The 26,382-nt window shown below is 60.1% G+C and overlaps 1 protein-coding gene across 1 annotated transcript; it reads left to right on the top strand.

The window, feature by feature from the left end:
• Nucleotides 1-4,869: 4,869 nt before the first annotated feature.
• Nucleotides 4,870-23,475, top strand: GGA1 (golgi associated, gamma adaptin ear containing, ARF binding protein 1). The gene is made up of 17 exons (XM_046012646.1): nucleotides 4,870-5,299; nucleotides 9,032-9,116; nucleotides 10,297-10,372; nucleotides 11,383-11,481; nucleotides 12,455-12,578; nucleotides 12,962-13,062; nucleotides 13,717-13,797; nucleotides 14,802-14,942; nucleotides 15,025-15,106; nucleotides 16,205-16,312; nucleotides 17,058-17,210; nucleotides 19,742-19,806; nucleotides 20,259-20,425; nucleotides 20,873-21,066; nucleotides 21,837-22,006; nucleotides 22,254-22,364; nucleotides 22,452-23,475. Exons 1-17 carry the CDS (start codon nucleotides 5,257-5,259, stop codon nucleotides 22,560-22,562), a joined length of 1,911 nt encoding a protein of 636 aa, XP_045868602.1. The 5' UTR covers nucleotides 4,870-5,256; the 3' UTR covers nucleotides 22,563-23,475.
• The last annotated feature ends 2,907 nt before the right edge of the window (nucleotides 23,476-26,382 follow it).

The raw sequence follows: 26,382 nt of genomic DNA, 5'->3' as shown, positions 1-26,382 counted from the left end.
TGTAAATCCCACCAGGGCACATTAACGAATGCTAAGCATCTGTCCATCCACAATTAGAGAAGAGCCATGATTGAATATTGTCTTCCGATTGGTGAATTCTGGGGTTGCTTCTTTCCTTCCAGCCAATAGGGTGAGGGTCATAGTGTGGTGTCTGTGGCCACACACCCCAGTAAACCAGAAAACGGGTGCAGGGGGAAAGCAGGGTTGCTTAGAGCCTTCATTCCCTCGCCTTTTCCTCCTCCCTACCGGCTGGGTTGGCGTGTACAATTCAGTCCCTGGAAAGTGTGCCTTTCACTTGGTACATCTGAGAACCAAAGCAGGGAAAGGTTGATGTTACAATGAGCTGGGGCAGAGGGAGGCCAGGAATTGGGGTCCCATTCTGCTGCAGAGATCATCCATATGATCTCTGGTAGGACCTTCAAGGATGAGTCTGTGTAACACTAAATGTGCCCATCTCAGATCCGAGGTCCTGGAGGATCCAGGATGCAGGTGCTGGGGGCCCGGGGAGCAGGGGATGATAAGGCTAACTTTGGACCACGAATTCCCGGGCCATAACCCCAGCAAGTCCAAACTGAATATGAGATTGTCCAGGAGCCTGTATCCTTCAGTAGCTCCCCAGAGGACATTGACACACAAAGTCACCTCGGAGGAAATCAGCAGAGTAGTCCCAGCGCAACCTCAGAAATCAACAGAAATTGGTCCCAGCTCCCCACTGAATTGCAGCCTCAGTCATTATCCTCTTTAACATCTCTGGACCTCAGTTTCCTCCTCCGCAAAATGGGGAGATGAATCCCCATCTCAGAGGTGTGATATATTTGTAAGAGTCACGGTACACTTGACTTTCAAATCAAGTCATTGGCACACACAACCGGTGAGTCAATAACCGGTAGCAGGTTATCTTTGTCATGGAATCAAAGCGAAGACAGTGAAACTGTCACAGGAGAGATCCGCACCCATTGCCCAACTCCCCTAGGACATGGAAAAGTTCAATGAACAAGTTCATTTCCCCAGGGGCCTCAACCCTCTCCCTCTACACACAAGAAATGACCCAGTCCCCTGAGAACACATGTTTACTGTCCCATTATTTCAGGCAGTCCAGATTTGCTGGGACAGCTCTCATTGTAAACAACCAATTAGATCCTTTTCTGTAATAGAGGCTTTAGATCTGAGCTGAATTTATCCTTCCTTCCACCTCAAAGGTCAATCTTTTCAATAAGGATAATTCATTAAATGTACGGGGGGAGAGGGGAGTAAATGTACCAGGAAATAGGGCTGAATTTTAATACTTCATGAGACTTCTCATTTATGTCAATTAATAAATCAGGCCAATAATCTTCCCTATACCATGCGACCTAGTTCTGATTCAGAAAATAGGAGCCCCTGTCCCTGTTCCCGTGCACATACGTAAATGGCTGAAGACATCAGCTACATGAACCCTCTCACCTTTCTGATGCCTGCTTTCCCCTCGGCCAGCAGTAGAACCCGGAATCGTGGTTTCTGGAACCAAGCACATACTGGGTGCAGAGACTCAAGCTTGAGCTCGGATTCTGTCTCAGGTTTGCTGAGTCTGATGACCTCAGGACCTCTGCACTTACTATTTTCTTGGCTTGGACACACTTCCTACAGCGAGCTCCTTCTCAGCTATAATGTGAACTCATCGAAAAGGGCTGCCCTCACCCCCCACACCCGGCCTCCACTCCCACAGCAGCCCATCGCAGTGTTTTTTTATAATGAATTCAGCATATTTTGTTTGCTTTTGTATTTTCTGTCCTTGGAAGGCAAGGACTTGGGTCTTGCGTAGGCTCTTGTGATGGAGGCCATGTGGCAACACTGATCAAAACACAGCCATACGCGGGGCCTCAGAACGCTCATCTGTAGGACTGGGAGCATAACACCCAGCTCTGAGGTCTGTGTGAGGATTATGGGACACAAGGACACCCGTGGTGCTCTGTGCCCCCCTCCCCCTTTCTGGGCAGGCTGGAAGGGAGATGTGAGCCAGGATCTGGCTGGGGTCACAGGGGCTGGAACTAAGTCCATGACTCAGCCTGTCCCTGGGTCTTCTACCACCTGACCCTCCCCAACCCCCCCCCCCCAAAGGACTGAGTGCCTTCCTACTTGTTCAAGATCTCTCCGCATTTCCTCTTTCCCCCTCCCCCACCCGTCCTCACCACCTTTTCCAGTGTTGGAAGGGTTTTCCGGGGAAGGGTCTGAGGCCTGAAGCCCTTGGAGGTCAGCTTGGGTTGTTAGTTACAGGTGCTTCAAGGATGGCTCGGCTTTCTTGCAATCCCCCACCCCAAGGTTTCCTAGTCACTCAGAGCAGGACATTTGCAAACAGTAGAGATAGCCACAGCTTTCAAAGGCCAAAGCCCTATGTTTCCTGCTTCAGGTGCTGGTGCTCCTTCCTTTCACCAACCTCGGGTTCCTCCTCCTGCCCCTTCTCCAGGGGACCCCCCACCCCCAGCCTGGACCAGGCCCGACCTGCCTGGCCGCAGCTCCTGAGTCTCCCTCACCAAGCCCTGTTGGACTCACTGACACACAGTCTTGAGCCGTAACAGCGCAGCCTGACCTCCACCCACCCCCACATTCCTTTGCAATTCCTGCACCCTTCCATCTATAAAATTTATGAAATAATGCTTTCTACTCCTTCATTTATTCAGTGCGAATCTATGAAATACCTACCATGTACCAACAACTCTTTTTAAGCTTTGGAGTTACAACGGGAAACCAAACATGAAATTCCTGGTTCTCGCACAGCTTACATTCTGCTGGGGGAAGAGTGACCAGCAAACACAATGAAAAGGGGCGCCTGGGTGGCTCAATGGGTTAAAGCCTCTGCCTTAAGCTCAGGTCATGATCTCAGGGCCCTGGGATGGAGCCCTATGTTGGGCTCTCTGCTCAGCAGGGAGACTGCTTCCCTTTCTCTCTCTCTCTGCCTGTCTCTCTGTCTACTTGTAATCTCTGGCAAATAAATACAATCTTTTAATAAAAAAAAACAATGAGGGGCGCCTGGGTGGCTCAGTCGTTAAGCGTCTGCCTTCGGCTCAGGTCATGATCCCAGGGTCCTGGGATAGAGCCTCACATCGGGCTCTCTGCTCAGTGGGAAGCCTGCTTCTCCCTCTTCCACTCCCCCTGCTAGTGTTCCCTCTCTCACTGTGTCTCTCTCTGTCAAATAAATAAAATCTTTAAAAAAAAAAAAAGAAAAAAGAAAATACATAATAAAGATATGTACTAAGAAGAAAAGTTCAGCAAGGAAAGTGGGTAGGAAGCCTGTGTTGGGGGGGTTCACTTTGCAGACACATTTCTTTGGATTCTCACAACGATGTTTCAGATGAGATCATAATCTGACATCTAGGGAGGCTAAGTGACTTGCCCAAGGTCATACAGCTGGAAAGCAATGAAGGCAGAATTTGAATCCAGGTCAAATCTATGCTATCTTTAAAAAAGTGACTCCCGACTGCCCTTAAATCGGTACTGTAAATACGGTTGCCTTTTATTTCTGGGATAATTCATTTCAGTAAAAAAAGAAGCAGAAAGAGGTCGAAGTACACATTACTTTATGGCTTTTATTGAGCAATGCAATGAACGTACATATCACTTTCCTGCATAATTTCAACGGCCTGCGGGGGAGAATTTTAGAAAAGCATCTCAGTCGGCTGCATGGTGAGTTTAGGGGGAAAACTGACCCCGCACAACCTAACCCCCTCATCTCCCAGATGAGGTCACTGCAGTTCTGCAAGGTGACTCGAGGTCGTTCAAGGCGCTCACCAAGCCCAACCGGCTTCACCAGATTTCCTGGTCTCTGCGGCTTTAACCCTCCCCGGGACTGAGTGGCTCCAGAGGGCGCTATGAAGTGGTTCCCCCGAGGGCCACCAGGGGGCGATAGACTGCAAAGGACTCGGGAGCCAGGGACCTGCTCCCCCCGAGCATGACGTCATCTTGCGATCCACCTGCCGCGGGTGCGAAAGCCAGAGGAGAGAGACCTTGGATGGAGGGAGAAACGGCAGGAGAAAAGACACTGTGGCTAGAAAGTCTGTCCATTCTACCTCCCTGAGTTCAGACTAGCCCCCACCGGTACCGTCTCCCCACTGTTGCCGCCTGGACCGCGCTAAAACAAAAGCCTGACTTTGTCGCCACCCCTGAAACTCTTCAACGACACCAACATAGCTTACTGGAAAAAAGCTAAACACAGACCTGCATGGTCTTGCCGTGGCCTAATTCCAGGCCCACCTCCTCTGGGGCCCTACGGACATGTTATCAATTCTCTCAACGCATCCTACTCTTTCTACCTTGCGAGCCCCGAAACGTTTGGTTCCCTCCACCTGAAAGACCCTTCCGCACCAGGGTTTATCCGGAGAAATCCGTCTGTCTTTCTGCTAAATGTCACCTCCGTGAAACCTCCCCTCACAAGAGCCCCTGCCTCATCCCCGAGACCCCTCGACTCCAATTTGGAGCCGGGGCAACCCCCTGAGCTGCCACGACCCCACAGCTTCCGCTACCGCACTGTAATAAATATCCGGCCTTGCCTTTCTCCTCCGGTTCTCCTCCAGCGCCCGTCACAGAGCAAAGCAAAGGCAGAGTTCCTTAAAATATCGCAGAACGAATGCAGAGATAACACGGGGTTTAGGTTCTGCCACTTGCGGATACCCTCAAACTATCTCATGGGCTCATGCGTTTGTTGTGGGAGGGAACGCAGTCATGCATAAAAAGTGCTTAGAACAACGCCTGGAACACTGTGAGCCCGCAACAAACTTTGACTTTCTCATTTTCGCCGCGACCAACGTACGTCATTGCCCTTTTAAGGGCCCCTCCCACTTTCGCACCTAAGCGGAAATAGCCCCTCAGCGTTCCGGACGTGACCTCAGAGCCCCTCAGAAACATGGCCGCGGAGCGTTCTTCCGGAAGCCGTCACGGGCATCTTCGTGACGCACAACGAGTTACAGCGTCCCGTGAGGTTTCCATGGTAGAGCTCTCGGCCCCCAGTCCCTGCGCTTCCTCTTCGGCCTGAGTGCCGTGAACGGGGAGGCCGACGCCGGGTTCCTCCCGCGCGGTAGACTCCACCCGGGGGGAGGAATTGGGAGAGCTGGTGACGCTCTAGGAGAGCTCGCTCGCGTCTCTATGGTGCTGAGCGCTCCTGTGCGCCGCTCCCGCGCGTCGGGGCGGACGTTGCCCCTTTAATCGGCGGAGGGCGGTGCCGAGGAGGTCCCGCGAGAGCAGCGGGGGGCGGGGGGCGGTGCCGAGGCTGGGGGCCCGTGGCGGATGGAGCCCGCGATGGAGCCGGAGACTCTGGAGGCGCGAATCAGTGAGTGTCCGGGAGGGGCGCGGGCCGGACCGGAACCGGAACCGGGGGCACGAGGCGGGCCCCTTCCCGGCGGGGGCGGGGTACGCGGCGCCCCCTCCCCACGCCCCGCCTCCGGCCCAGGAGAGGCGGTGCCCGGAGCCCGTTCCTCCGACCCTAGGGTGAAGGAAGACCCCACTAGCCGCGCGGACCCGCGGTGGGAGCGGGCACCGCCCACCCATCCGATCTTTGGGCCGCGACCCTCGGGGAGGAGTGAGCTGCACCCAGAATCCCCAGGACGGTGACAGTAGTCGAAGTAGTCTCGAAGCCCCTGAGGCCCAGACTTGTCCACCGCGGGTCGGACCCCCAAGGCTTTCCTTTAGGCCCGGGAAGAGGCAAGCCAGCGGCCCTAGGGCTGCATCTCCCCGAGGGAGGGACCTTACTCTTTCTGGGCCCCAAATTCTCCACTCTCTGGCCCTGCATGGCGTGATTCCCTCCTATCCGTTCCTTGAGCCTGGAACTCTTTCCTCTCAGATTTGCTCGTTTCCTCGCCCAGAAAGGGAGGACTCACTGGCCCATCAGATCCTCCAAGCTCTGGCCACACAGTGAGAAACCCTTAAACACAGGCTTAGGAGGGTCCCATTTGAGACTCCAGAAGTAATGTCAAGTTCTCTGTCACTACCCTCAGCCCAGCCCCTCAGGTTCTGTACCTCCACCGAGACCCCATTCCCAGCCCTTGCTGACCTTCTTCCAGAGGCCCTCGAACCCTTTTCTGTGTGTGTCCTCAGGCAATGGTTCCTACTAGTCAGACCTCTTATCCCATATTGCTGATGGAGATCCTCGGCTCTCGAAGCCCCACGCTGGACTCTTCCTGGGCTAATGACAGCTCCCTCCCAAGTCTCTTCTCTCCTTGGTTCACGTCAATGCCAGGGCCTCAGGGAGCCCTCGGTCATCTACCTTCAGCTCAGCTCCTTGGCCCCTCGCACACCAGGGAGCTGTGCAGGGTGATTTGAGGTCACGGTCAGCCCTTTTTGAGCCAGTCTTGAGCAGAATTGAACCCTGAGGTTGGCCCTAGAGCCACAGCTTTTCCAGCCACGTTTCAGAGTCAGTCTAGTCAGTGGAGGGGGATGGCGTGGAAAGGAAGCACTAGGTGGCCCTCGAGACTGTTCCAGAATGCCACAAGTGTCCAGGTCCCAGCAGCAGCTTGGGAGGATGGGCAGGGCCCTGGCTGACAGATCTGACAAACCTCAGGACTTGAGCTGAAGGTGATACAAAGCACGGTCAGGTGTAACAACAGTGGGGATTTTCTGAGAGTCCCCAGTCTGATCTGAGAAACAGGAGTCAGGACACCCGGGTTTGGCAGTAGGCTGGATTTCAGTAGACTGAGGCTACAGTCGTTCTCTCTTTTTCTGCCCCTTTGTGCCCCACCAAAATTAGAAGCTCTTCCCTGGGCAGTGGTTTGGAGGTAAAGAATAGTTTCTGATAGATAAATGATGATATTGTCACCACTGTGGAGTGAGAGGGTGGAGACGTGCCCTGTTGTGAAAGACTTCCCTCTTGCCCTCCCTGGGTGTTCTCCCTTGCTTCCTGCCAGGGAAAGTGCTCCCCCCAGGTGGAGGTAAGAGGGCTGGGGGTCGGGGGCCCAGGCCACAGAGGTTGGTCAGGCCTCCTCGGACCCAGTGGGTTTCACTCTGAGCCAGATGCAGGGGAGAAAGCTAATGTCTCGTGATGCCCTTGCTTCTTCCTCACTGGCTTCTGACTCAGGAACAGTTTCTAGAATTAGCTTCTCTGTCCTCACTCAGACTCATGTGTCCGATACTTGTGCGGGACTTCCGGACTTCCCGTTTTAGGGTCTCCCTGCCAGATGTCATTGAGAAGGCAAGACCCAGTCCCATTCTCTCTTTCTAACTCCAGACGGGTGTGCCCCAGCCTCTGGCCACACTGGGGGACTAGAAGGCAGAGTAGATGACCACACTTTACCTTGGTTGGGGGTGGGGGAAGAGCGGCTGTTCCTGGATCCCTGGGCGGTCAGCAGGGGCTTCGTCTCCCTGAGGGACCAGAGGGCTCTGCAGGGCTCCTGGAGCAGAGATTTGTACCCAGAGAGAAAATGTTTCATTCAGATCTCTGCTCAGCTGTGCCTCCTCTGAGAGCTCTCCCCGAGAGAGCAGCAGCCCCCCTCCCAATCAAGACACCCTCTATACGTTCTCCTTGTTTTGATTTTCTGTATGATGCTCCTCAACAGCGTACAGTGTCCTGTTTCTTTGTTTGTCTGAGTCGTCGGTGTTTCTCTTGCTGGGCTCTGAGCTCCGGGAGGGCAGGAATTTTGTCTTTTTCACCTCTGTGGCCTCAGCTCTCAGAATATTTCTTGAATAAATAGGAATGGACTAAATGGCTGCCAGGCACTGGGATCCCAGAGCGCTGGGCCTCCTACCACAGCATAGAACCCAAGTGGGCAGGTGCCACACGCTGGGTCCCCAGCCTCCTGCCATCCACAGATCCTTCTCTGTCCCACCTGCTAGGCTGTGTTCTCTCCACACGCCGGCTCAATGTCAGGCTTGGGCAGAAGAGGCCAGGATAGGGAGAAGCTTAGAGACAGGCTTCTGGGAAGGTGATAAGGATCCAGCTCTGGCTGTCACCACGGCCCCAACTTGCGTCAAGAGTTTTGTCCTCTAAATCAGTCCACGTTTCACTCCAGCTTTATAAATGGAGAAACAGAGGTTCAGGGAAGTTATATTAGCTACTTGATTGTTTTCTAACCAGCGCTGGGTGTCAGGGAGGTGACTGTCTGGCCTGGTGTGTCACCCCTCCTGTAGGCCTGTACCCTCTCCTGGCCACTGCCTGTACCTGGGTTCAGACTCCCCCAGACCCTGCACCCACCTGCCGGCAGCTGAGCCCTTCATTCATTCGTTTGCCAAGGGGAAACGGGCGTGTGCCCTAGAGGCTGGGATGCCGCACAACAGCAGGCTTGGGCCCTCTGGTGAAGGTCAGAGCTGAGGCACGCACGAGAAAGAGCCGATCCGGCCGTGCCCCCCTGGGCAAGAGCCTGGGTTAGGGAAGACTTCGAGGAGGAGGGGATACCTGAGCCGCACTCCTTACCAAGGTCCTTCATGCCCTGCTCTGTGCCCAGTGATCCACATCTCACCTCCCCCGCCCAGCCCTTGTGCCATCCCCAGTTAACTCCTGCTTGAGTGTTGCCTCTTCCGGGCAGCTTCCCTGGCCCCAGGCCCAACTGAGTCCCCTGCTCGTGGCTTCCTCACCTCCCTTTTCTCACATTATGTTGAGAACCTAGCTTCCCTTGGCCCATTTCCCAGCCACACGGCTCCTTGAGAGCAGAACTGTGGCTTTTTTTTTTTTTTCTTACCTGTGGATCTGAGTGTGTAAATTCCACGAGAATTGTAAGGACACTTTCCGAAGCAGAATCAGAGGAGGTACAGGCAGGCAGGCAGACAGGCGTGCGGCTGCGGAGATGGGAGCCCTGGGGAGCAGGGGAACCACCCCGAGCACCATCTCTATAAGTAGGGCTCTCCGGGGCAAGGCCACAAGGGGAAGCCCGTGTATGGGAGCTCATCTGTCCACTGATCCAGCCGAAAGATAATCACTCAGGTCTTAAAGCTGTTGGGCCAGGAAGTCAAGGGGAGTCTTTTTGTTTGCTCAGTCCTCTCCCCGTCCCCTGCTGGCCAACCTTGCTGCCAGAGTAGGGAGCGGGAGAGGCAGGAACCCTTTCACCAGGCCACGGGGGCCCTCTCTCTCCTGCAGACAGAGCCACCAACCCCCTGAACAAGGAGCTGAATTGGGCCAGCATCAACGGCTTCTGCGAGCAGCTCAACGAGGACTTTGAGGGGTAGGTGGCCTCCTCCTTTGCTCACATACTCAACAGAATCCACTGTGCGCCTGCGTGCCCGCTCCAGACCCTGGCCTGGGGCGGAGACTTGAGCGTGGTGCGACTCCAGTTACGTTCTCATCGTGCTCACAAACTGATGATGGCACCGTTACCATAAGGTGCGCCACCTGTAAACCGGGCCTCGCTGAACCCATCGTACAGGTGAAGAAGCTGAGGCCCAGGGGACTCGGGGGTTCCCCACAAAGAAAGTGGTAGTCCTGGGCTTAATGAAGCCCAGGCCCGCCTGAGCCCTAGCCAGTGTTTTGTTGGGACATGCTCCCCAGCTGGGAGGAGGCCAGCGGGCCCTCTGCTCAAGGGAGAGTGAGAACCACCAGCATTAGAATTAGTGCTTGTCATTAATGCACATTTGGGGCTTGGTGCAGGCAGGGGCTGGAGTGGCAGGTAGCATGGGGTGGCTTTGCTAGCAGGCTCCCCACGTGGTGCTCAAGTCTGGGGAGCACAGCACGCCACCGTGCAGGCGCTGCGCTCTGGGAGGCCGTGATACTGCGTGATGGGCGCGACCCGGAGTCCAGCCGCTGGGGTGCGAGTCCTGTCCCTCTGTCGGCTGAGTCAGCCAGGCAAGCCTCCATTTTTTCTGTTGTAAAATGGGGGCGAGAGGGCTGTCGACTCTGAAGGGCCCCACTGAAGGCTGTGCAGGGAAAAGCATCTGGGGTGCTTCATTCATTCTAAGCACTCTGTCCATGTTCAGTGTCACGGTCACCGGTGATGGGTCTTTTGTGATCTAGTAGAGGGTATCACCGCCTCCACTGTGAGCTGCTTTGCTTTCTCCCAGCAAAATGTCCCTGTCTGCCTGTTTTTCATGGTCCGTTGTCATGGTGTACTCCCAGACCAGGCCCTTGGAGGCCGTGGCCCCCTCTCCAGCTCACAGTTCTCAGCAAAGCCAGCTAAGGGGCTGAGCTGATGCCTTTTGAAGGTCCCCAGCTCTGCATCCTTGCTTGGTTCTGCCCTGTCATGCCGCCATCTCTAACCCCATCGGACCAGAAAAGAAGCTGGGCCTTTGCATCTCCCTGCCCCACTGAAGCAGCCAAGGGCTGCGGTCCCAGCAGGGTGGTGTGGCAGCCCTCCCCTGGGGCGCCTCGGTCTCTGGCCATTTGGGATCTGTGCCGTTCCTCTTGTCCAGGCCTCCACTTGCCACCCGGCTGTTGGCTCACAAGATCCAGTCACCGCAGGAGTGGGAGGCGATCCAAGCCCTGACGGTGAGAAGGGGAGAGAGGGTGCCATCTGTGCCCCGACCATGGGGATGGCACCCGGGGAGGCCAAGACTGAGGTTGATTTGGGGTCCCGACAGGCTCTTCTTTAGAACCCAAAGGAGTGGTGCTGGAATGGCCTAGACTGGGAGTCCGGGCCAGCTCCTGGACTCCCGTGGCCTACTGCGCCAGCCCCTGCACAGTTAGGCTTCTTGTGGGGGCAAAGGCCCTAGGATCGTCTGACCCAGGGGTTCCCTGCTCCAGCCGTGTGTCAGATCTCCAGGAGGCTGGGCACATGCTGAACGAGGGCTGCACCCTGGGCTCGCTGAACCTGAACTCCTTCAGTATCTGCTCCCAGGAATCAGCATGTCAATAAAGGTCCCAGGAGCAGTGTGCGGCCCGCGGAGCCTGTCAGGGGTCTCCAGACCCAGGATGGTGCCGTCCTTCCCATGACGGTTTGACTGCTGATGCTAGGCTCACGCCAGAGCTTTCAAAGCTGTGTCAGCGGAAGACTGGGTGGGTTGGGGGGTGTGCTATGGCCCCCAAGCACAGGCCACACAGCAACCCACTGTAGAGCATGGCTGACCTCGGCTGGTAAAGTTTTTCTTTTCATAGTTCTGTATGCGTTTTCATGGGATAGGGTTTTCTCAGATACATGCTGGTCCTCTGAGGTCACAGATGTGTGGAGTAAGGCAAAGTAGATGGTGCCTGTTGAACTTTTAAAAAATCATCAAAGAAAAATCACAGGAAAATCATTGACAAGCAGTGCTGCTCCGTGGCCAGCCCCAAGTGGGGCTCCCCGGCACTGCCAGGTGGGTATCGCCAGCCCTCGAGGGCGCCCGCCCACCGTGGGGTGTGGCAGTCAGGCTCGGGGCTCTGACCCTCAGAGTCCTCTGGTCCTCAGGAGTCATTCCCCCCTACCCTCCAAATGCCCACCCCTGAGCTTCTGGGCCCTGGCCAACGTGTGAGGGGAGGCTGTCTCCTCTGACTTCTCTCGCTGGGATCCCCTCTCAACCCAGGTTCTGGAAACATGCATGAAGAGCTGCGGCAAAAGGTTCCATGACGAGGTGGGCAAGTTCCGCTTCCTCAACGAGCTCATCAAGGTCGTGTCTCCCAAGGTGGGTGGGTGCTCTGAGCCCCAGCTCAGGCCTGCACTGTCACTTGGGGGAGTTAGGGAAGGAGGACCCCTGCTCAGCCCCCGTTAGAAGTCTTGCACAAACACAGCCTTTCTCTCGGTCCTTCACAGCCAAGTCCGGGGCACCGTGGGGTCTGGGATGGGGGCTTCCAGGCCACCTGGTGGCTGGCGGCTCTGGACCTGCTCACGGATGGGGCTGCCCAGGCTTAGTGAGGGGTGACACACAGGGTGTGCACGCAGCTCAGCCACCCCGGCTCCGCTCTCTCCCCACGGACCTGATTGCCGTGCCCCCCACCCCCAGGCTCTAGTAGAGGGTCTCCCTGTCCCCACATCAGGATGCTGAGGCCCCACACCTAAGCGGGGGAGCCTGCTGAGGGGCCCAGCCCCAGCCTTGGCCTGGCGGGGTCTTCCCATAAGACATGCACCTGTTTGAGGCGCCTTGGATGAGATCCCAGCCCTTTGGCCCCTCCTTCGCTCCTACGCCCCTCTCTCGACCAGAGCAGCTGAATGTCCCCGCCAGCCCCGCGTTCTTTTCCCACAAGGCGACGGCTGTGAGAGCCCCTGCCGCAGCCTAGCCTGCTGCTAAGAGACTGGAAGTGGGACGCGCTGAGCGGTGCCACTCCCGCCCCTTCCCTGGCCCGCCCCCAGCCAGGCGGCTCCTTCTTCCCGAGGTCACAGTTAGGCCCTAGACGAGCTGGCCGCGGGCACTGGGCTCCGCGCCTTCCCTGGGTCAGCCCTTCATCCTCGCCGCTGCCTAACAGGTGGGCCGGCGGCGCTCAGAGGGGAGCTCAGTGTGCACCGGGTCGCTAGGGGGCGGGGAGGGAATGCCAGGGCCCTGCAGGCTGAGCTTTCTGGACGGAGTCCTGGGGAGGCGGCCAGCTCAGGCCGGGGGTTGGGGCCCGCAGCGAGGGGGGCCGGATGATGGCAGCGGCCTCCTCTCCCCTCCGTCTCTGAAGTACCTGGGCTCGCGGACGTCGGAGAAGGTGAAGAACAAGATCTTGGAGCTCCTCTACAGCTGGACGGTTGGCCTGCCCGAGGAGGTGAAAATCGCCGAGGCCTACCAGATGCTGAAGAAGCAGGGTGAGGGCCCGAGGGTGGGGTGTGGGCAGCGCCTCTGCCCCTCCTCCCCGAGCTGGGGCTTCTGGCAGCGAGGTCATGGGGCTCTCCTTTACCTTTTCAAGAACCTGTAGCTAGTGGGGCCTTTCTGTGGCTCTGTCTGAAGCTAGGTTGGGTGGAGGGAAGGTGAGTTTGGGTCACACTTCCCCTCAGAGAGTGGCCCCCACAGAGTGGCCTCGAAATATGGCTGCCTAGACTCCACCACGCAGTTCGACACTATAGTTCCGGAGCCAGCCTGGCCCACCAGAGTCCAGAGCCCACATGCTGGAGAAGACCCCTCCTGCCCCCCCATCCCCCACCCTGGCTGGAGGCCTTGTTCACAGCCTTCCCACCACCGTCTACTCCAGGGATTGTGAAGTCCGACCCGAAGCTTCCAGATGATGCCACCTTTCCTCTTCCTCCTCCTCGACCCAAGAATGTGATCTTCGAAGACGAGGAGAAATCCAAGGTGCAGCTCCAGGGGCGGGTAGGAGGGGTACAGGAGGACCTTTGGGGCCTACAGCGTCTGAGCTCCAGGTGCTGGCTGCCCTGCCCCAAAGCAGGGTCTCATGAGGGCCCCGGTCACCGTAGTGGGTGACAGGAGGGTCGGTGAAGCACTTATGTGCACTGAGCACGTCCCACCCAAAGTCCTGGCGTTCAGTAGACATGGGCGCACATCTGGTGTCCCTGGGATTAGTTTGAGGACATTTCAAAGGTTGAGCAGGAGTTTACATATTTTTGTCTTCAATCCTTGTGATGATAAGTTCATGTTAAAGAAGCATGTGCTCACGGGCGAGAATCTAAACACTATGGAGGAGGTAAGATAAAAAGCAAATATCTATCTAGTCTTGAACTAGAGAGTAAGCACTGTTGAGTTCCTGGTACATCCTTCCAGAAGATTCTCTGGTGAGAGTAACGTAACATTCTGTGTCATCTGTCGAGGATTTTCTCGGGGAACACTCGCATGCAGTGTCTCAGTGTCCCCCCTTAAGCTTCAGTAGATGCCTACTGTCTCACGGAGAGCTTAGTACGTACCCCACATCCCCTAGCGAGGACATGGGGAGCCGGGATATGACCCCAGGCCCAGTGCTGGTGACCCAGGTGTGCCCCTCTGTCCCTGCAGATGCTGGCCCGCTTGCTGAAGAGCTCTCACCCCGAGGACCTCCGAGCAGCCAACAAACTCATCAAGGAGATGGTGCAGGAGGTGATCGCCGAGCCCATAGTGTGGGGAGGAGGCAGAGGCGGGATTGAGCTGGGCCAGCGAGGGGGGGGTTGTGTGTGTGCGTATGAGAGCCCTGTGGTGGCCCCGTAAAGGGCTGTGCCAGCCAAGAAAGAGCTCACTGGGGGAGCCCAGTGGGCAGAGCCAGGACCCACGTGGAGGGAGAATTTCCCAGCAGCCGAGCTAGCCTGCTCTTGGAGGCTGACGGCCTCTTTCACAAGAGGTAGAAATAAATGAGGCCTCTTTATATTTAAGGTACTTCTGTACGTATATTTATCACGAGAGAGAGAAGCTTGCATATTTAAGTTCTAAGTGAGTGTACGGACGCGGTGGGTGCACACTGAAACGTTTTGTGTGGACGAGGCAGGACATCAGAGCTTATGGTCTGGAGACCCGCAAGGCAGGAGTCCCAGGCTGTCTCCCAAAGGCCAGCTGTGTGCCCTGACAGTGCAGCAGAAGGCCGGGGTGGCCCCCCGCAAGGAGAGTGACAAGGAGAGTGTGGCATGGCACAGCACAAGCCCACCTTCTGTCCCTCAGGGAAGGAGCTTGTCTGGTCAGCACAGGGAGACTGGGGTGGGAGGTTCCCTGTCTTAGCTTCTGGTTGTACTGGGTGACCACAAAGGCCCCCTTTCTCTCGTAAGTCTGGGCACCTCCTTTCAAAGGACAGACGCAAGGAGGACAAGGGTCATGGAGAGCCACACGTGTGGTCTGCAGCTCTGGTCCTCCAGTAGCACCTGGGCCAGATTCCTGAGCCATCCTGGAGGTGGTGTCTGAGGGCCCCAGCCGTTCTGACAGGCTCATGCGGAGGCCGGGGGCCAGGGGGCATCAGAAGGATGAGAGGAAGTGAGCATAGGGTTGGCAGAGGACTTCTCGGTCTAGAGTGCCCTGTGGTGGGCACAGCAAGCCAGTGCAAACTCTGTAGAGTGCTGTGGACGGTGCCTGGCTCAGAGCCGGCATGACCTGGGCTCCCCGGGGGGCGGCCTCCCTAGGACCAGAAGCGGATGGAGAAGATCTCAAAGCGGGTGAGCGCCATTGAGGAGGTCAACAACAACGTGAAGCTGCTGACCGAGATGGTGATGAGCCACAGCCAAGGCGGGGCCTCAGCCCACAGCAGCGAGGACCTCATGAAGGTGCACCGGCCTCCTCTGCCCAGCCCCTGCCCTCTCCCCGCCCCTGCCGGCCTGACCCCTCCCCCAACCCTATTGCCCCCAGGAGCTGTACCAGCGCTGTGAGCGGATGCGGCCAACGCTCTTCCGACTGGCCAGTGACACAGAAGACAATGACGAGGCCTTAGGTGAGCCCCTGGCTGAGTCAGTCCTATCCTCTGCCTCCTTCCCTCTCCTTTCCCAGGCTGTTAAGTAACTGCAGTTGGCGGGAGCTGCCACCAGGGGGCCCCCCTTCTCCAGCCCCAACCTTGGGTTCCTCCACATTGAGGAGAAAGCAGAGAGCAGGGGCGGATAGGGTGACAGGAGAGCCCAGGGGCCAAGTCCCTCCTCAGGCATTTCATGTGCTGCTCCTGAGCTGAACAGCCTGGAATGGGAAGGGACTGGCCCAGGTCACCGAGCCTGACAGTAGTAGGCCGGGGGCTCTCCCCAGACACTGCCTCCCTGATAAGGGCCAGAAGCTGAGCACAGATCCCACGGGCCGGAGCTGTTCCAGAGCTGGACCCCGTGACTCCTGCCAGGGCCACGTACCAGGTTCTCGTCCTTATTCTCTGCCGCTGTGTCAGCCAGAGTCTCTGGGGCCACAGTCCGGGTACCATCTCAGCCCCTGACTCCGTGGAAGCCCACTGAGGGCCTCCCTGTGCCAAGTGCCTTGTCCCGCCCACGGGACTTGCTGCCTGGACCCCTCTGAGCCCAGCCCCTGAGGGCGTGACGTTGGTACGGGCCTCGTCTCTGCCGGGTGCTCTTCTAGTCCCTGGGGACGTGGTGTGCTTAAAATGGACCAAAGCCACGTCCTCAGCAGAGCGTGTAGCCTAAGGAGAGGGGACGGACAAGAAACCAAGGCCGTGAGCAGTGGTCATTTCTCCGGTGATCATCAGGGACCCAGAGACCAGCCAGCAGGGAAGGGACAGAGTGTGGGGGTGGCGAGGAAAGGCCTCCTGAGGGGACTTGGCGTGAAGACCTGAAGGCAGGCAGGAAGGAAGCCACGCAGAGATGCGGGCGGCTTCCGGGCAGCAGAGGCAGTGCCAAGACCTGGAGGCCAGAGTGTGCAGCCGTGGTCGGGGCGGCAGGGACGCTGGACAGGGGGAGGTGAGCAGCGCCGTCGGGATGCTCCCGGCCCCACCCCCTCAAACCCTCACACGAGGGTTGGGATGCACGCAGGGTGTTCCTCTCCCCCGAGAGCCCCCCACCTTCCTTCAGCTTACTCTCTCTCCTCCTGCCTGTTCCAGCCGAGATCCTGCAGGCCAACGACAACCTCACCCAGGTGATCAACCTGTACAAGCAGCTGGTGAGGGGAGAGGAGGTGAACGGCGATGCGGCAGCCGGCTCCCTGCCTGGTGAGCGGGTGGCAGGGGGCCCGGGAGGGGCCTGGCAGCTGGAGTGGCGCAGAGCCCAGAGGGGAAGCGCAGGTTCTAGAGCCGGGGGCTGGGACTGCCGGGGTGACCCTGCCCCCTTAAGATGGGGAAGGCCCCTAGGGAGAGAGCTGGGGGGAGTCTGTGCCCAGGCTGCAGCTGTTGGGGGGAGGAAATCTGGACATGGGGCAGAGGGGGCTGGGAGCCAGGTTTTGGCAAGGACGGGCAGAAGATGGAAGACCTTTTTTTCATTTGATAAATCTGGCACCTGTTGTGCAGGGCTGGATGGTGCCCTCCAGGCCTAGTCACTTCTCAAAAGGTGATTGGTGGGAGGGGTTGCCGCACAGAAGTTGCGGGCTCGGCTCCAGTCAGGGTGAAGGGACAGCCATGGGGGCCCACGGAGGTTAGAATAGGCCCTGGTGGGGCAGTGGGGGGGGGGTACTACACAGAAGCAGTAGAGTTTAGGCGAGATCTCAAGGGATGGGAGGCCGTTGGCCAAGTAGAGAAGGAGGAAATAGGTTCTGGACAGAAGGAACACCGTGTGCTAGACAAAGGGCCTAGTGGCAGATTTGGGGGCCAGGGCAGTGTGGCCAAGGAGGGGGAAGGAAGCGGGAGGGCTGTGAGGGGAAGGGGTGCAGCTTGCTGCCTCCCCCTGTCCTCCGCGGGCACCTTGGCTTCCGAGAGCCTTGCTGTCCTTCATTCAGGGCGTGCCTGACTCGTTTCCCCACAGGGAGCACCTCAGCCCTGCTGGACCTCTCCGGCCTGGATCTCCCTCCTGCGGGCACCACCTACCCTCCCGTGCCCACCCACCCTGCTGATCCGGCCAGCCCCGAGCAGCCTAGCACCTCAGTTTCCCTGCTTGACGATGAGCTCATGTCTCTGGGTGAGGAGGGGGCGGGGCCTGGAGGAGGGCGGGATGGCTGCAGGTTGGGGTGAGGCCTCTGGAGGCTGGGGTGGGGGTTAGGCCCTTTTCATGACCGAGGAGGCTGAGGCTCAGGGAGGTCAGAGAGTTGCCACAAGTTCTCAGTCCGTAGGCGAGGCCAGCCAGCCTCTGAACCCGCCACAGGTGGGCTCCTGTGGCCCGCGGGAAACCAGCGGGACTTCCCTGCATCGGGTTAGAGCCGAGAATGGGGCACAGGCTGGCAGCGGACCCGTGGGGCAGAGGGGAGCCGTGGCTGGCCCTGCCGCACCAGTGCCCCAGGCACCTCGTGCCCCAAGCTGGTCCTGGACCACAGGCCAGGCGCAGGGCTCCAGAGCCCACGGGGAACCGGGCGCACTCCCGGGGAAGACAGTTGTCAGGAGTCTAGCTTTCTGGTGCAGCGGCCCCATCTGAGGGCTTGGAAGTGGAGGACCGTAGTGACAGCCTGAAGTTACTAAAGGCAGAGAGAGCTTGAGCTCTGTCAAAAGAATCTGGAAGGTTTTGCTGGGGAACCGACTTGGGAGGCAGTCAGACTGTGTTCTCTTGAGCCAAGTCTGAGGTTAAAAACCCAACCTGACGGACCCGAAAAAGTGCTCGTGTGCCGGGGTCCTGGGCAGGGGACTGGGCAGGGGGCTTCCCCAACAGCTGCTACCGCACCGTCGTATCACAGACCACCCTCCACAGGAGCGGGGGCTGCCGACATCTCTGCTTCATGGATGCGGAAGCAAGGCTTAGGAAGGCGGGGTGACTTGCCCAGAGGGGGGCGCGCAGGTTAGAACAAGGCACCCAAATCCTGAGGCCTCTCTCCGAGCCTCTCTGCTGCTTGAACTCACCTCTCGGCCGGGAAAGGGTCATAAGGACTTGGAATGGGACACGACGGGAGTGGGACAGTGGATCACCAGCAGACGCCCTGCCTAAGAGGGTCTGACCACAGGATGTCCAGGCTCAGGTGGCCCAGCAGGGCCGGCACCCGGTGGCTGGTGCCCCACTGGGCGGTTGGAGAGTGGGGCCCGGCCCCCCAGTGACCAGCGGGGACCAAGCTGCCACCTCACGAGAGGCAAGGTGTGCCTGGTACTTCCTGTCCAGCCGCTGAGCAGCTGCAGCAGCGCCCTGAGCCTCCAGCTTCCGTTCGTGTCTACTCAAAGGCAGAGGAAATGTGGGAACAGGAACCGCAAGTGCCAGGGCAGCACCCGCCCGGCTTGGCGGAATAGAGGAAGCCCCGGGACCACGGAGGGGGCTTGTCCTAAACGGTTCTTTGTGGCAGGAAGGGTGAGGGCTGGGGGCAGGGGAAGCCATGCGGACTTCCCGCCCGCCGAGGAGGGTGTCCCAGCACTGCTCAGGCACTTCTCTGAAGGGCTGGTTTGTCATGGTCCCCTCACGCAGACGCTGTCGTCAGCTTGGTTTTACAGATGAGGCGCGGGGAGGTTGTCACCAGCCCGAGGTCACACAGCCAAGTGGCCGGGCTGAGTTCAAACCCCTGTAAGGAGGTTGCAGACTCCGTCCGGGCCCCGGTGCTGCCCCTTGCCGGTCGCGTGGCCTGGGACAGATTCCCTGATCCCTCTTGGCATCCGTTTCCTCAGCCCAGAAAGAGGGATGACATCTCTACCCTGGCTTCCATGGTTGTTGGAGGAGTCAGTGAGCCCCGTGCCTGAGGAGCCTGACGTGTCAGGGGCCGGGGGTACGCGTGGGAAATGTTAGCGGCCACCCCCGTGTCGTCCCGGTTCTCGGGGCGGTGTGCCTGGAGGAGACCCGGCCTTCTGAGCTGCCTGCACCAGGCTGTAGCTCACACCTGAATGATTTGCTAGAAACGGGATGACTTGTCTTCCCTAGGTAAAGCCCGTGGTGAACTTGGCGGAGGTTAGACTGGTTGGTGACCTGCCGCACGGCAAGCCAGCGAGCAGAGCCACGCCGAGGGCTGCCGGCTCCCCTCAGCCCCAGCCAGCCCGCGCTGTGGGCATGGGCCAGGGCAGAGAGGGCCTGTAGGGTCTGCACCAGCTCCACCGGCCAGCGTGCACGTGGGGACACCACAGCTCAGCCAGGAGGGCTGTTGGGAGTCTGGGGCACCGCCTGCCCCCCCACCCGCACGCTCAGAGGCCATTGTGGGGGGGTGGGGAAGTGCAGAATGGTGCCTCCTGTCCGTGGCTCCTCACCTGGTGTCTCCCACCCTGCCTCCCTCCCCACCACCCCCGGGCTGCCAGCTGCCAGCTCACTTTGAAGACAGAATTCTGGGGTCCGGTGGTGGAGGTGGCTTTAGAGTGGCAGGCACGGAGGCGTGAAGGGTTGCAGGGAATGGGCCTTCGGGCTCTCTGGTTTCTGCTGCTGCTGTACCGCTGGTTCCCTCTAAAAGTGGGTTCTCCCCTTTGAGCTAAGCCTCTTGGGGGGGAGGCAGGGGGCGGGCAGGCACCAGCGACCCCCAGGCCAGCACGCAGCGCCCCCAGCTCCCATGCTTCCGCTCAGGAATCTGCCTCCTTGACCTCCGTCTCGCTTCCTCACAGGACTAAGCGACCCCACACCCCCTCCAGGCCCAAGCTTGGACGGTGCCGGATGGAACAGCTTCCAGGTAGGAGGGCCAGGAACCAGCCTGAGCTGTCGGGGTGGGGGGGGGGAGGACGGCTGGGCCAGGCAGCCTGCTGGGGGCAGTGAGGAGGGACGACCCTGCGGTGGCGGCCCTGGGGCTAAGGCACCGTGCGCGGGTGGTGGAGGGCCGGCGTGCTCTCCTCGCCTCCGCACCCTCTCCCTGTGTCTCCGTGTTCAGTTGTGATGGGGTTCCCGATTCTTTTTCTCTCGGGGGCGACTTTAAGGTCCCTGGAATGTGATGGTTTCTAGAGTAGAACCCCAGACCAGGCCAGCCCACGAGAGGGGTGTGGGCCAGCAGGAAGGTTGTCCCCCTCGGTGCTGCTGCTTCCCCAGATGTCGCCTGCCAGGCGGAGAAGGGGCCTCAGGGCAGTCCGGGTGACTGCTCCTTCTCTAGCACAGCCCTACCCCTCTGCACACTTTGTATATGCCCAACAGTCCTCCGATGGCGCAGAACCCCCAGCCCCGCCTCGGGTCCCCAACACGGACAGCCAGCCCTCCGTGCAGACGCCCCTGCCGGCGAGCAGTGGTCTGGACGACCTGGATCTCCTAGGGAAGACCCTCCTGCAGCAGTCACTGCCCCCAGAGTCCCAGCAAGTGCGGTGGTGAGTGCCCCCCCGGCCTGACGTTGGGGGGGATTCGCACCCATCCCGTCCCCCACCCAGCCCCACGGGTGGCAGCTTTGGGACTCTCCCAGGCCCAGCAGGGAGAGACCCAGTGCCCGCGTGCTCCTGCGAGCAGCGGCTGCTGGAGGACCGCCGTGTGCCAGGCTTCGTGCTGGGCTGGAGGAGGTGGTGGTGCCCAGGGCAGGGGCAGGGCCCCCATCCCGTGGAGTACAGAGGTTATGGGAGAAGGGGGAGCTGCGCCCTACAGGGCAGGGGTGGTGGGCAGGAGAGCAAGAGCCGCCTGTTTCGAGGTGAGGAGACCAAGGTCCGAGAGACAGGAGGCGTCTGAGCTGGCCATTTGGGATGGTCAGGAAGCCCAGCCTTTCCTATGCCCCTGATCTCTCAGCCCCCCAAGATTCACACCCCAATGCCACATCCCCCAACAAGGGAGAAGCAGCAGCCGGCCCCCCGGCTCACACTTCGGGACCTGCAGAATAAAAGCAACTGCAGCTCGCCCAGCCCCAGCGTCCCTGGCCTCCTCCACGCTGCCTTCCCTGAGCCCCCCGGGCCTCCGCAGCAGCCCGCGACAACTGAGCTCTCGCTGGCCAGCATCACTGTGCCCCTGGAGTCCATCAAACCCAGTGAGTGGGCCGGGGGCGCCGGCGGGTATGGGCTGGGCCAGGACCCCCTCGCCATCCACTTGGGAGCTCTTGGCGAGCCCCTTGCCCTTTTCGGGCCTCTGCTTTCTCATCTGTGCCAGAGTGAGGGCAGAGCGTTCCGCAGAGCCCAGGCTCCCGTAGGCAGGAGGACTTTTTTCGCTAGGTGCACCTTCCCCAGAAAGGCAGGGCCAGGACAGAGAGGTTTGGGGTCTCTTCAAGATCGTGAAACTAAATGAGCCTGAGCTGCCCCACGCCTGAGCTGCCCCTGCCCAGGAGCAAGAGGTGGGCCCGCCCAGCCCAGGCCATGAACAGACCAATGAAGACGGGCAGGTGTTCTCGACCTTGTCCCTCTCGTGACTACACTGTCACCAAGGGCCTCACCCCCAGTGTCCCCAAGAAGTGGGGAGTGGGAGCACCCTGAACAGCACGGTGACTGTACCGGGGTTGCATGGTGAGAGCGTGACCCCAGCTCACCCCTTGGCCTGCCTTCCAGCACTGGGGGATCCCCAGCTGTGACCCCGTCTGGGGTGGGTGTCCTGCTGCCACCAACACAGTGGAAGTGTCCCTGCCCCATCTGAGTGCCGGTCTGCAGCCCCCGGCCACCCTGCTACCCAGGGTCAAGGCGAGGACCTGAGCTCCTAGACCCATCCACTCCTTCCAGCAGCGCGGCGAGTGCCTGCCGGGAGCCAAGTTGGGAGTGGGCTGGTCTCGGGCCTAGCACCACCCATCACCCCTACCCTTCCCCCTGCCAGGCAGCATCTTGCCAGTGACGGTGTATGACCAGCATGGCTTCCGGGTCCTCTTCCACTTTGCCCGAGACCCGCTGCCGGGGCGCTCGGACGTGCTGGTGGTGGTGGTTTCCATGCTGAGCACCGCCCCCCAGCCCATCCGCAACATCGTTTTCCAGTCAGCTGTCCCCAAGGTGACACACGCGTTCCTCCCTCCTTTGGAAGCAGGGTGACTTGGGGCTGGAAGGGAGCCAGCTGGTGGGGCGCCGGGGACCAGGGGGCAAGGTGCAGGGTCCCTCTGGGAATTAGGGGATAGAAGGGAACCAAAGGACAGAGCCCCAGGACCCCCAGAGGAGGAGCTGGCAGGCGGACTGAGCCCGGTCCATCAGGATGGGGCCAGGAAGCCAGGGCTAGCCAGGTGCCGTCCCACCCCATCTGCAGGTCATGAAAGTGAAGCTGCAGCCGCCCTCAGGCACAGAGCTGCCGGCATTTAACCCCATCGTCCACCCCTCAGCCATCACCCAGGTCCTGCTCCTCGCCAACCCCCAGAAGGTGAGGGGCCTGGCTGGGACAGCACACCGCTGTGGGGGTGGGGCGGCCTCTTCTGTCCACCTGACTCTGCCTTCATCTCTGCCCCAGGAGAAGGTTCGGCTCCGCTACAAGCTTCTCTTCACCATGGGCGACCAGACCTACAACGAGATGGGGGATGTGGACCAGTTCCCCCCACCCGAGACCTGGGGGAGCCTCTAGAACAGGGAGGGGGCGGGGAGAGGAGGGGGCAGCAGGACCGGGCACTGTCTAGCCTGGGTGGGAGGCTGTGGTGGCCTAGGACACCCTTTGTTCCCATGGCGAGATCCCTTGGGCCTGGTGCTTCTCCCTCACCCCTGTGGTCCCCCTCCTTCCTCGTCCCCCTCCCCTGCGGAGCTGAACCCAGCAGGAGGCTGGGCCTGGGTTTGCACTGCTGGGGACCTTCGCCACAGGGGGGAGCCTGGAGCAGGGAGCAGCTGCGTGGCCCTGGAAGGACTTGGGGTCATGGGGGAGAAGCAGGGCTGTCAGGCAGGGGCCAGGACCTCAGGCCCAGCCCCGACCCCAGCCCGGGGTGGGGTCATCCCCACCTTTCTCTTATGCCTTATGGGAAGGCCCAGCCATAACTCGGGGGGCCATGCTGGTGCGGGAACCAGCTCAGGCCTCCTCCATAGGAACCGGGTGACTGGGGTGGGGGGTGTGACGCCTGCTCCCCCAGCTCTTTGCACTCTGTGGTGTGTGGTTTGACTCTTTGCTTTTCTTTCTCAGTGGCCCTGTGGTCACCATCTCAGGAGGCCTGGTTGGGGGAGCCCCACACGGCCCCCACTCCTCATGGGGGTTTCACTCCGCTCACCTGCCCCCTTTGCCATCAGGCCTCCTGAGGAGCTGTAGGGGCTGTGGCTGCTGGCCCAGAGGTTGTGGCGGAGCCGGGTGCCCCAGCTGGGGGCTCCAGGGCTCCTGGCCAAGGGAGGCCCTGCGCTGGAGTTCCTCAGTGCGTTTCCTTCAGTCGCCGGCCTCTGCTGGGGCCTCCCGTGGGTGCCTCCCCTCTGCCCATCCATCTCTCCGGGGGCCGAGTGGGGTCGGTGTGTGAGTGAGAGCAGGAGTATTTATGGAAATAAAAACGTCCTTTTTTCCTGTACCAGCTGCCCTTCTGGCCTTTCTGAGTTGGAGGGAGATGGGGCTCCAGGAGCTGGAGGACCCTGGGGCTGCCCCACAGGCTTCTCTAGCTCAGTCTTTGGAGCTCCAGCCCCCCCCCCCCCCGTCTCCCCGCCCCCCAGCACCCCTGAGCCCTTCACCGGAAGAGGCCCTGCTTGGGGGCCTGTGGTGGTGCTGAGTCACCAGAGAGGGCCCAGGGCTGCGGCGGGCCCAGAGCCGTCCCAGCTGGAAGCGAGTGGACGCTCAGGCCTGCCAGGAGCCCCAGCCGCTGCAGATGCTGAGTGGGAGCAACCCCTCCTCCACCGGCTGCTCACAACTTCCTCCTGCTGCTCTCAGCCCTCCAAACACGACTGCGTGGCGGCCCCAGAGGGCCCTGCCTCGCCTTCTCTTCTCGCTTTCCCCAGAGGCCGCTCCCAGGAAGCAGAGTGCTAATGGCAGCTCAGTTCTAGGGAGGCCTGGGGATGCTGCGCCGGGCCCCCTGCCAGTCCCAGCTGCGGCTCGCCACCCCCCGGTGCTACCAGAGTCCTCTCTTCCTGGGAGGCTCCAGTCCAGTCCCCCGAACGCTCAGCCTCTCAGCCGAGAGAGCAAGCCAGCGAGGAGAGAGCAAGGGGTGGGTCGTCGGGGGGGGGGGGGGGGGAGCTGAGCCATGGGGGGCCAGCCCTCCCGTGCTGCTCTGCAGGCAAGGCTTCCCCTCCAGCCTGGGCAAGGCCGTCCACCATTTCCCCTCCCAAGCAGATGATGGGGAGTCCTGTATTTCAAAAACCAGTTTCACTTTGCCTTACTTAGTGTTTCCCGGGCTGAACCGCTTCCCGCAGAAACGACTGGGACATCTTCCAGAGCCCAGCATGCTCCCTCTTTTCCAGCCAGCAGATGAGAAGGGCTGCCTCTCTGCGCCAGGCCTCGCTGGATGCGTGTGGGAGAGCTTCACGTGCCCGCAGGACCCCCACCCCAGACACAGCCCGCCTGCAGTGGGACTTCGGGTGCCCTGACCCCTGCACACCCCCAGCCGCGTGGCTGGTTCCTGTTCCCTTCCCCAGCAGGCCAGACTCCACGCGGACACCTGTGATGTCCCCGAAAGACTGTAGTAGGAAGGCTCTTGTAACCGAGATGAAACCCTGCCCCCAGCGCTCCTGCCCCTGGCGCTCCTGCCCCGGGTCCCAGAGTACCCGCTGGAGGGGGATCTCATGCGAACCGTTCTAGGGCTGCAGGGTGGGATGGGACCGTGCACAGCCTTGGGCTGGGAGTCTCTCTGCTCCCAGTGGGGCCCCTGACACACTATTCGACTTTGAGCAAATGGCTGCCTTTTCTCGCCTTTGGGTTCCTTGTCGATAGTGGGGAGGGACCCAGGGAGCTGTAAGGCCCCCTAAGGCCTCAAAGAGCCCTTGAACAAACTGGTTCCCCAAGGTGTTGGCCTGGAGTGACCCAAAGGTGACAGGGACAGGGATATCTTTTTCATTTTCCTCATCTCCCCGCTTCCCTTTTCCCTAGTCGGTCCAGCCGTCTGCCATGCTGCAGGGGCGTCTTGAGTGGCCCACATGGGAGGCAGGCCCTGTGGTCATCTCAGAGGCTGGCATGGAACCCGTGAGCCGGGAGCTCAGCATGTCTCATGGAGAGCCCGGAGGGACGTGGACCCAAGAGACCCGCCACGGGAGCCCCGCCTCTCCGAGGGGCTGGGGTCTGATGATGGGAGATGGTCCTCACCCTCCACTTCCCAGAGGAGTCCTAACCAAATAACGTGTCAGCTCGGCCCGCGGTCAGGGGCACCGAGCAGCACACAGGAGACCCAGAGCCTCTGGAGCCCTCCGGCTGGAACGGAGAACAGGGAAGACGCATTCTCTTGTCTCTCAAAGGGTGACCCCCACCTCTCACGCCAGGGGCAGTGGGACTTCCCAGACCCCGAAGCCACACTTCCACTTCTATTCCTGCGGCTGGAGGCTGCTGCTCATTTGGGTTTCTCTTTTAGCAACCGCAGCACACTGCTCCTCTGTTGGTGGCTGCCACTGGCCACAGAGGGGCCGCCACCCGCCCGAGAGCCTGTCTCCGCCGCCGTCCTGCTGCCCCCAGTCTCAGGCCAGGCGGAGACCACAGGAGCTGGAGCCTGACCGAGGTCCGGCCTAGCCCTGTGGCAGGCCTGCTGCTCACACCCTCCCCTTCCGTCCCCAAAGGCCTGCGGCGATGAGAAATGGAGACTCTTGGAGCTTGTCAAGTGCCCAAGGACACATGTTAAGGCCGAGGCCAACCAGCAGTCCCCCCAGGTGCCCCTGTGGCGGCATGTCGCCCCCCCATCTCCCGAGCCCCCTCTCCCTGGCCCTCCCCTGGAGCTAAGGCTAAGGCTTGAGGGCATGGGCTCTCAAGGGCTGTCATGACTGGGGTGTCATGGCTCCGCTCCACCCAGCGTTTCCTTCTAGGAAAGCCCTTCTGGCTTGAGAAGGAGACAGGCAAGTTCTCAGAGCCCCAGAAATCGCACCCCCATAGCTGGCTGCCCTGGGCAGTAGCCTCTGCTCAGAGCTGAGCACCGAGAGGACCAGACCACAAACCAGTGACTCGTCCAGGCGTCCACAGTGCGACATTCTTGCTCAGTCCTGTGGCTGCGCAGCTGACCCCTGCTCCCACCCCAGCCCCCCGCCTCGGCACCAGCCACCGGGCCTCCCAGCCCTCTTCCTGCTTGAGCTTCACCTGCGGGCACTGCCCAGACTGTCCCTGGTCTGCCCCAGCCGTGGGGATGAAGGAGAGGGCAGGGGGCAGCCTTTCCCCGTTCTCATTCTTCTCATCCGACCCAGGACACTGAAGCTCAGACAGGTGAACTCCCCGGCCCAAGGTCACCCAGCTAGCTAGAGGCTGAGCCCAGCTGGCCGGCTTCTTCCACACACACTCAAGCTCTGTTCTAGCT

The sequence above is a fragment of the Meles meles genome, chromosome 7 (assembly GCF_922984935.1).
Source record: "Meles meles chromosome 7, mMelMel3.1 paternal haplotype, whole genome shotgun sequence".
In the NCBI taxonomy this organism is placed as follows: domain Eukaryota; kingdom Metazoa; phylum Chordata; class Mammalia; order Carnivora; family Mustelidae; genus Meles; species Meles meles.
Note: the sequence above shows the minus strand (reverse complement) of the source record. Positions and strands in the feature narration are given on the sequence as shown.

What these genes read in the sequence shown, in the direction of transcription:
- GGA1 (XM_046012646.1), top strand. Translation starts at nt 5,257, where the DNA reads ATGGAGCCCGCGATGGAGCCGGAGACTCTGGAGGCGCGAATCA. An exon ending in AAGACGAGGAGAAATCCAAG is followed by an intron (nt 13,063 to 13,716) that starts GTGCAGCTCCAG and finishes CTGTCCCTGCAG; the next exon opens with ATGCTGGCCCGCTTGCTGAA. An exon ending in CGATGAGCTCATGTCTCTGG is followed by an intron (nt 17,211 to 19,741) that starts GTGAGGAGGGGG and finishes GCTTCCTCACAG; the next exon opens with GACTAAGCGACCCCACACCC.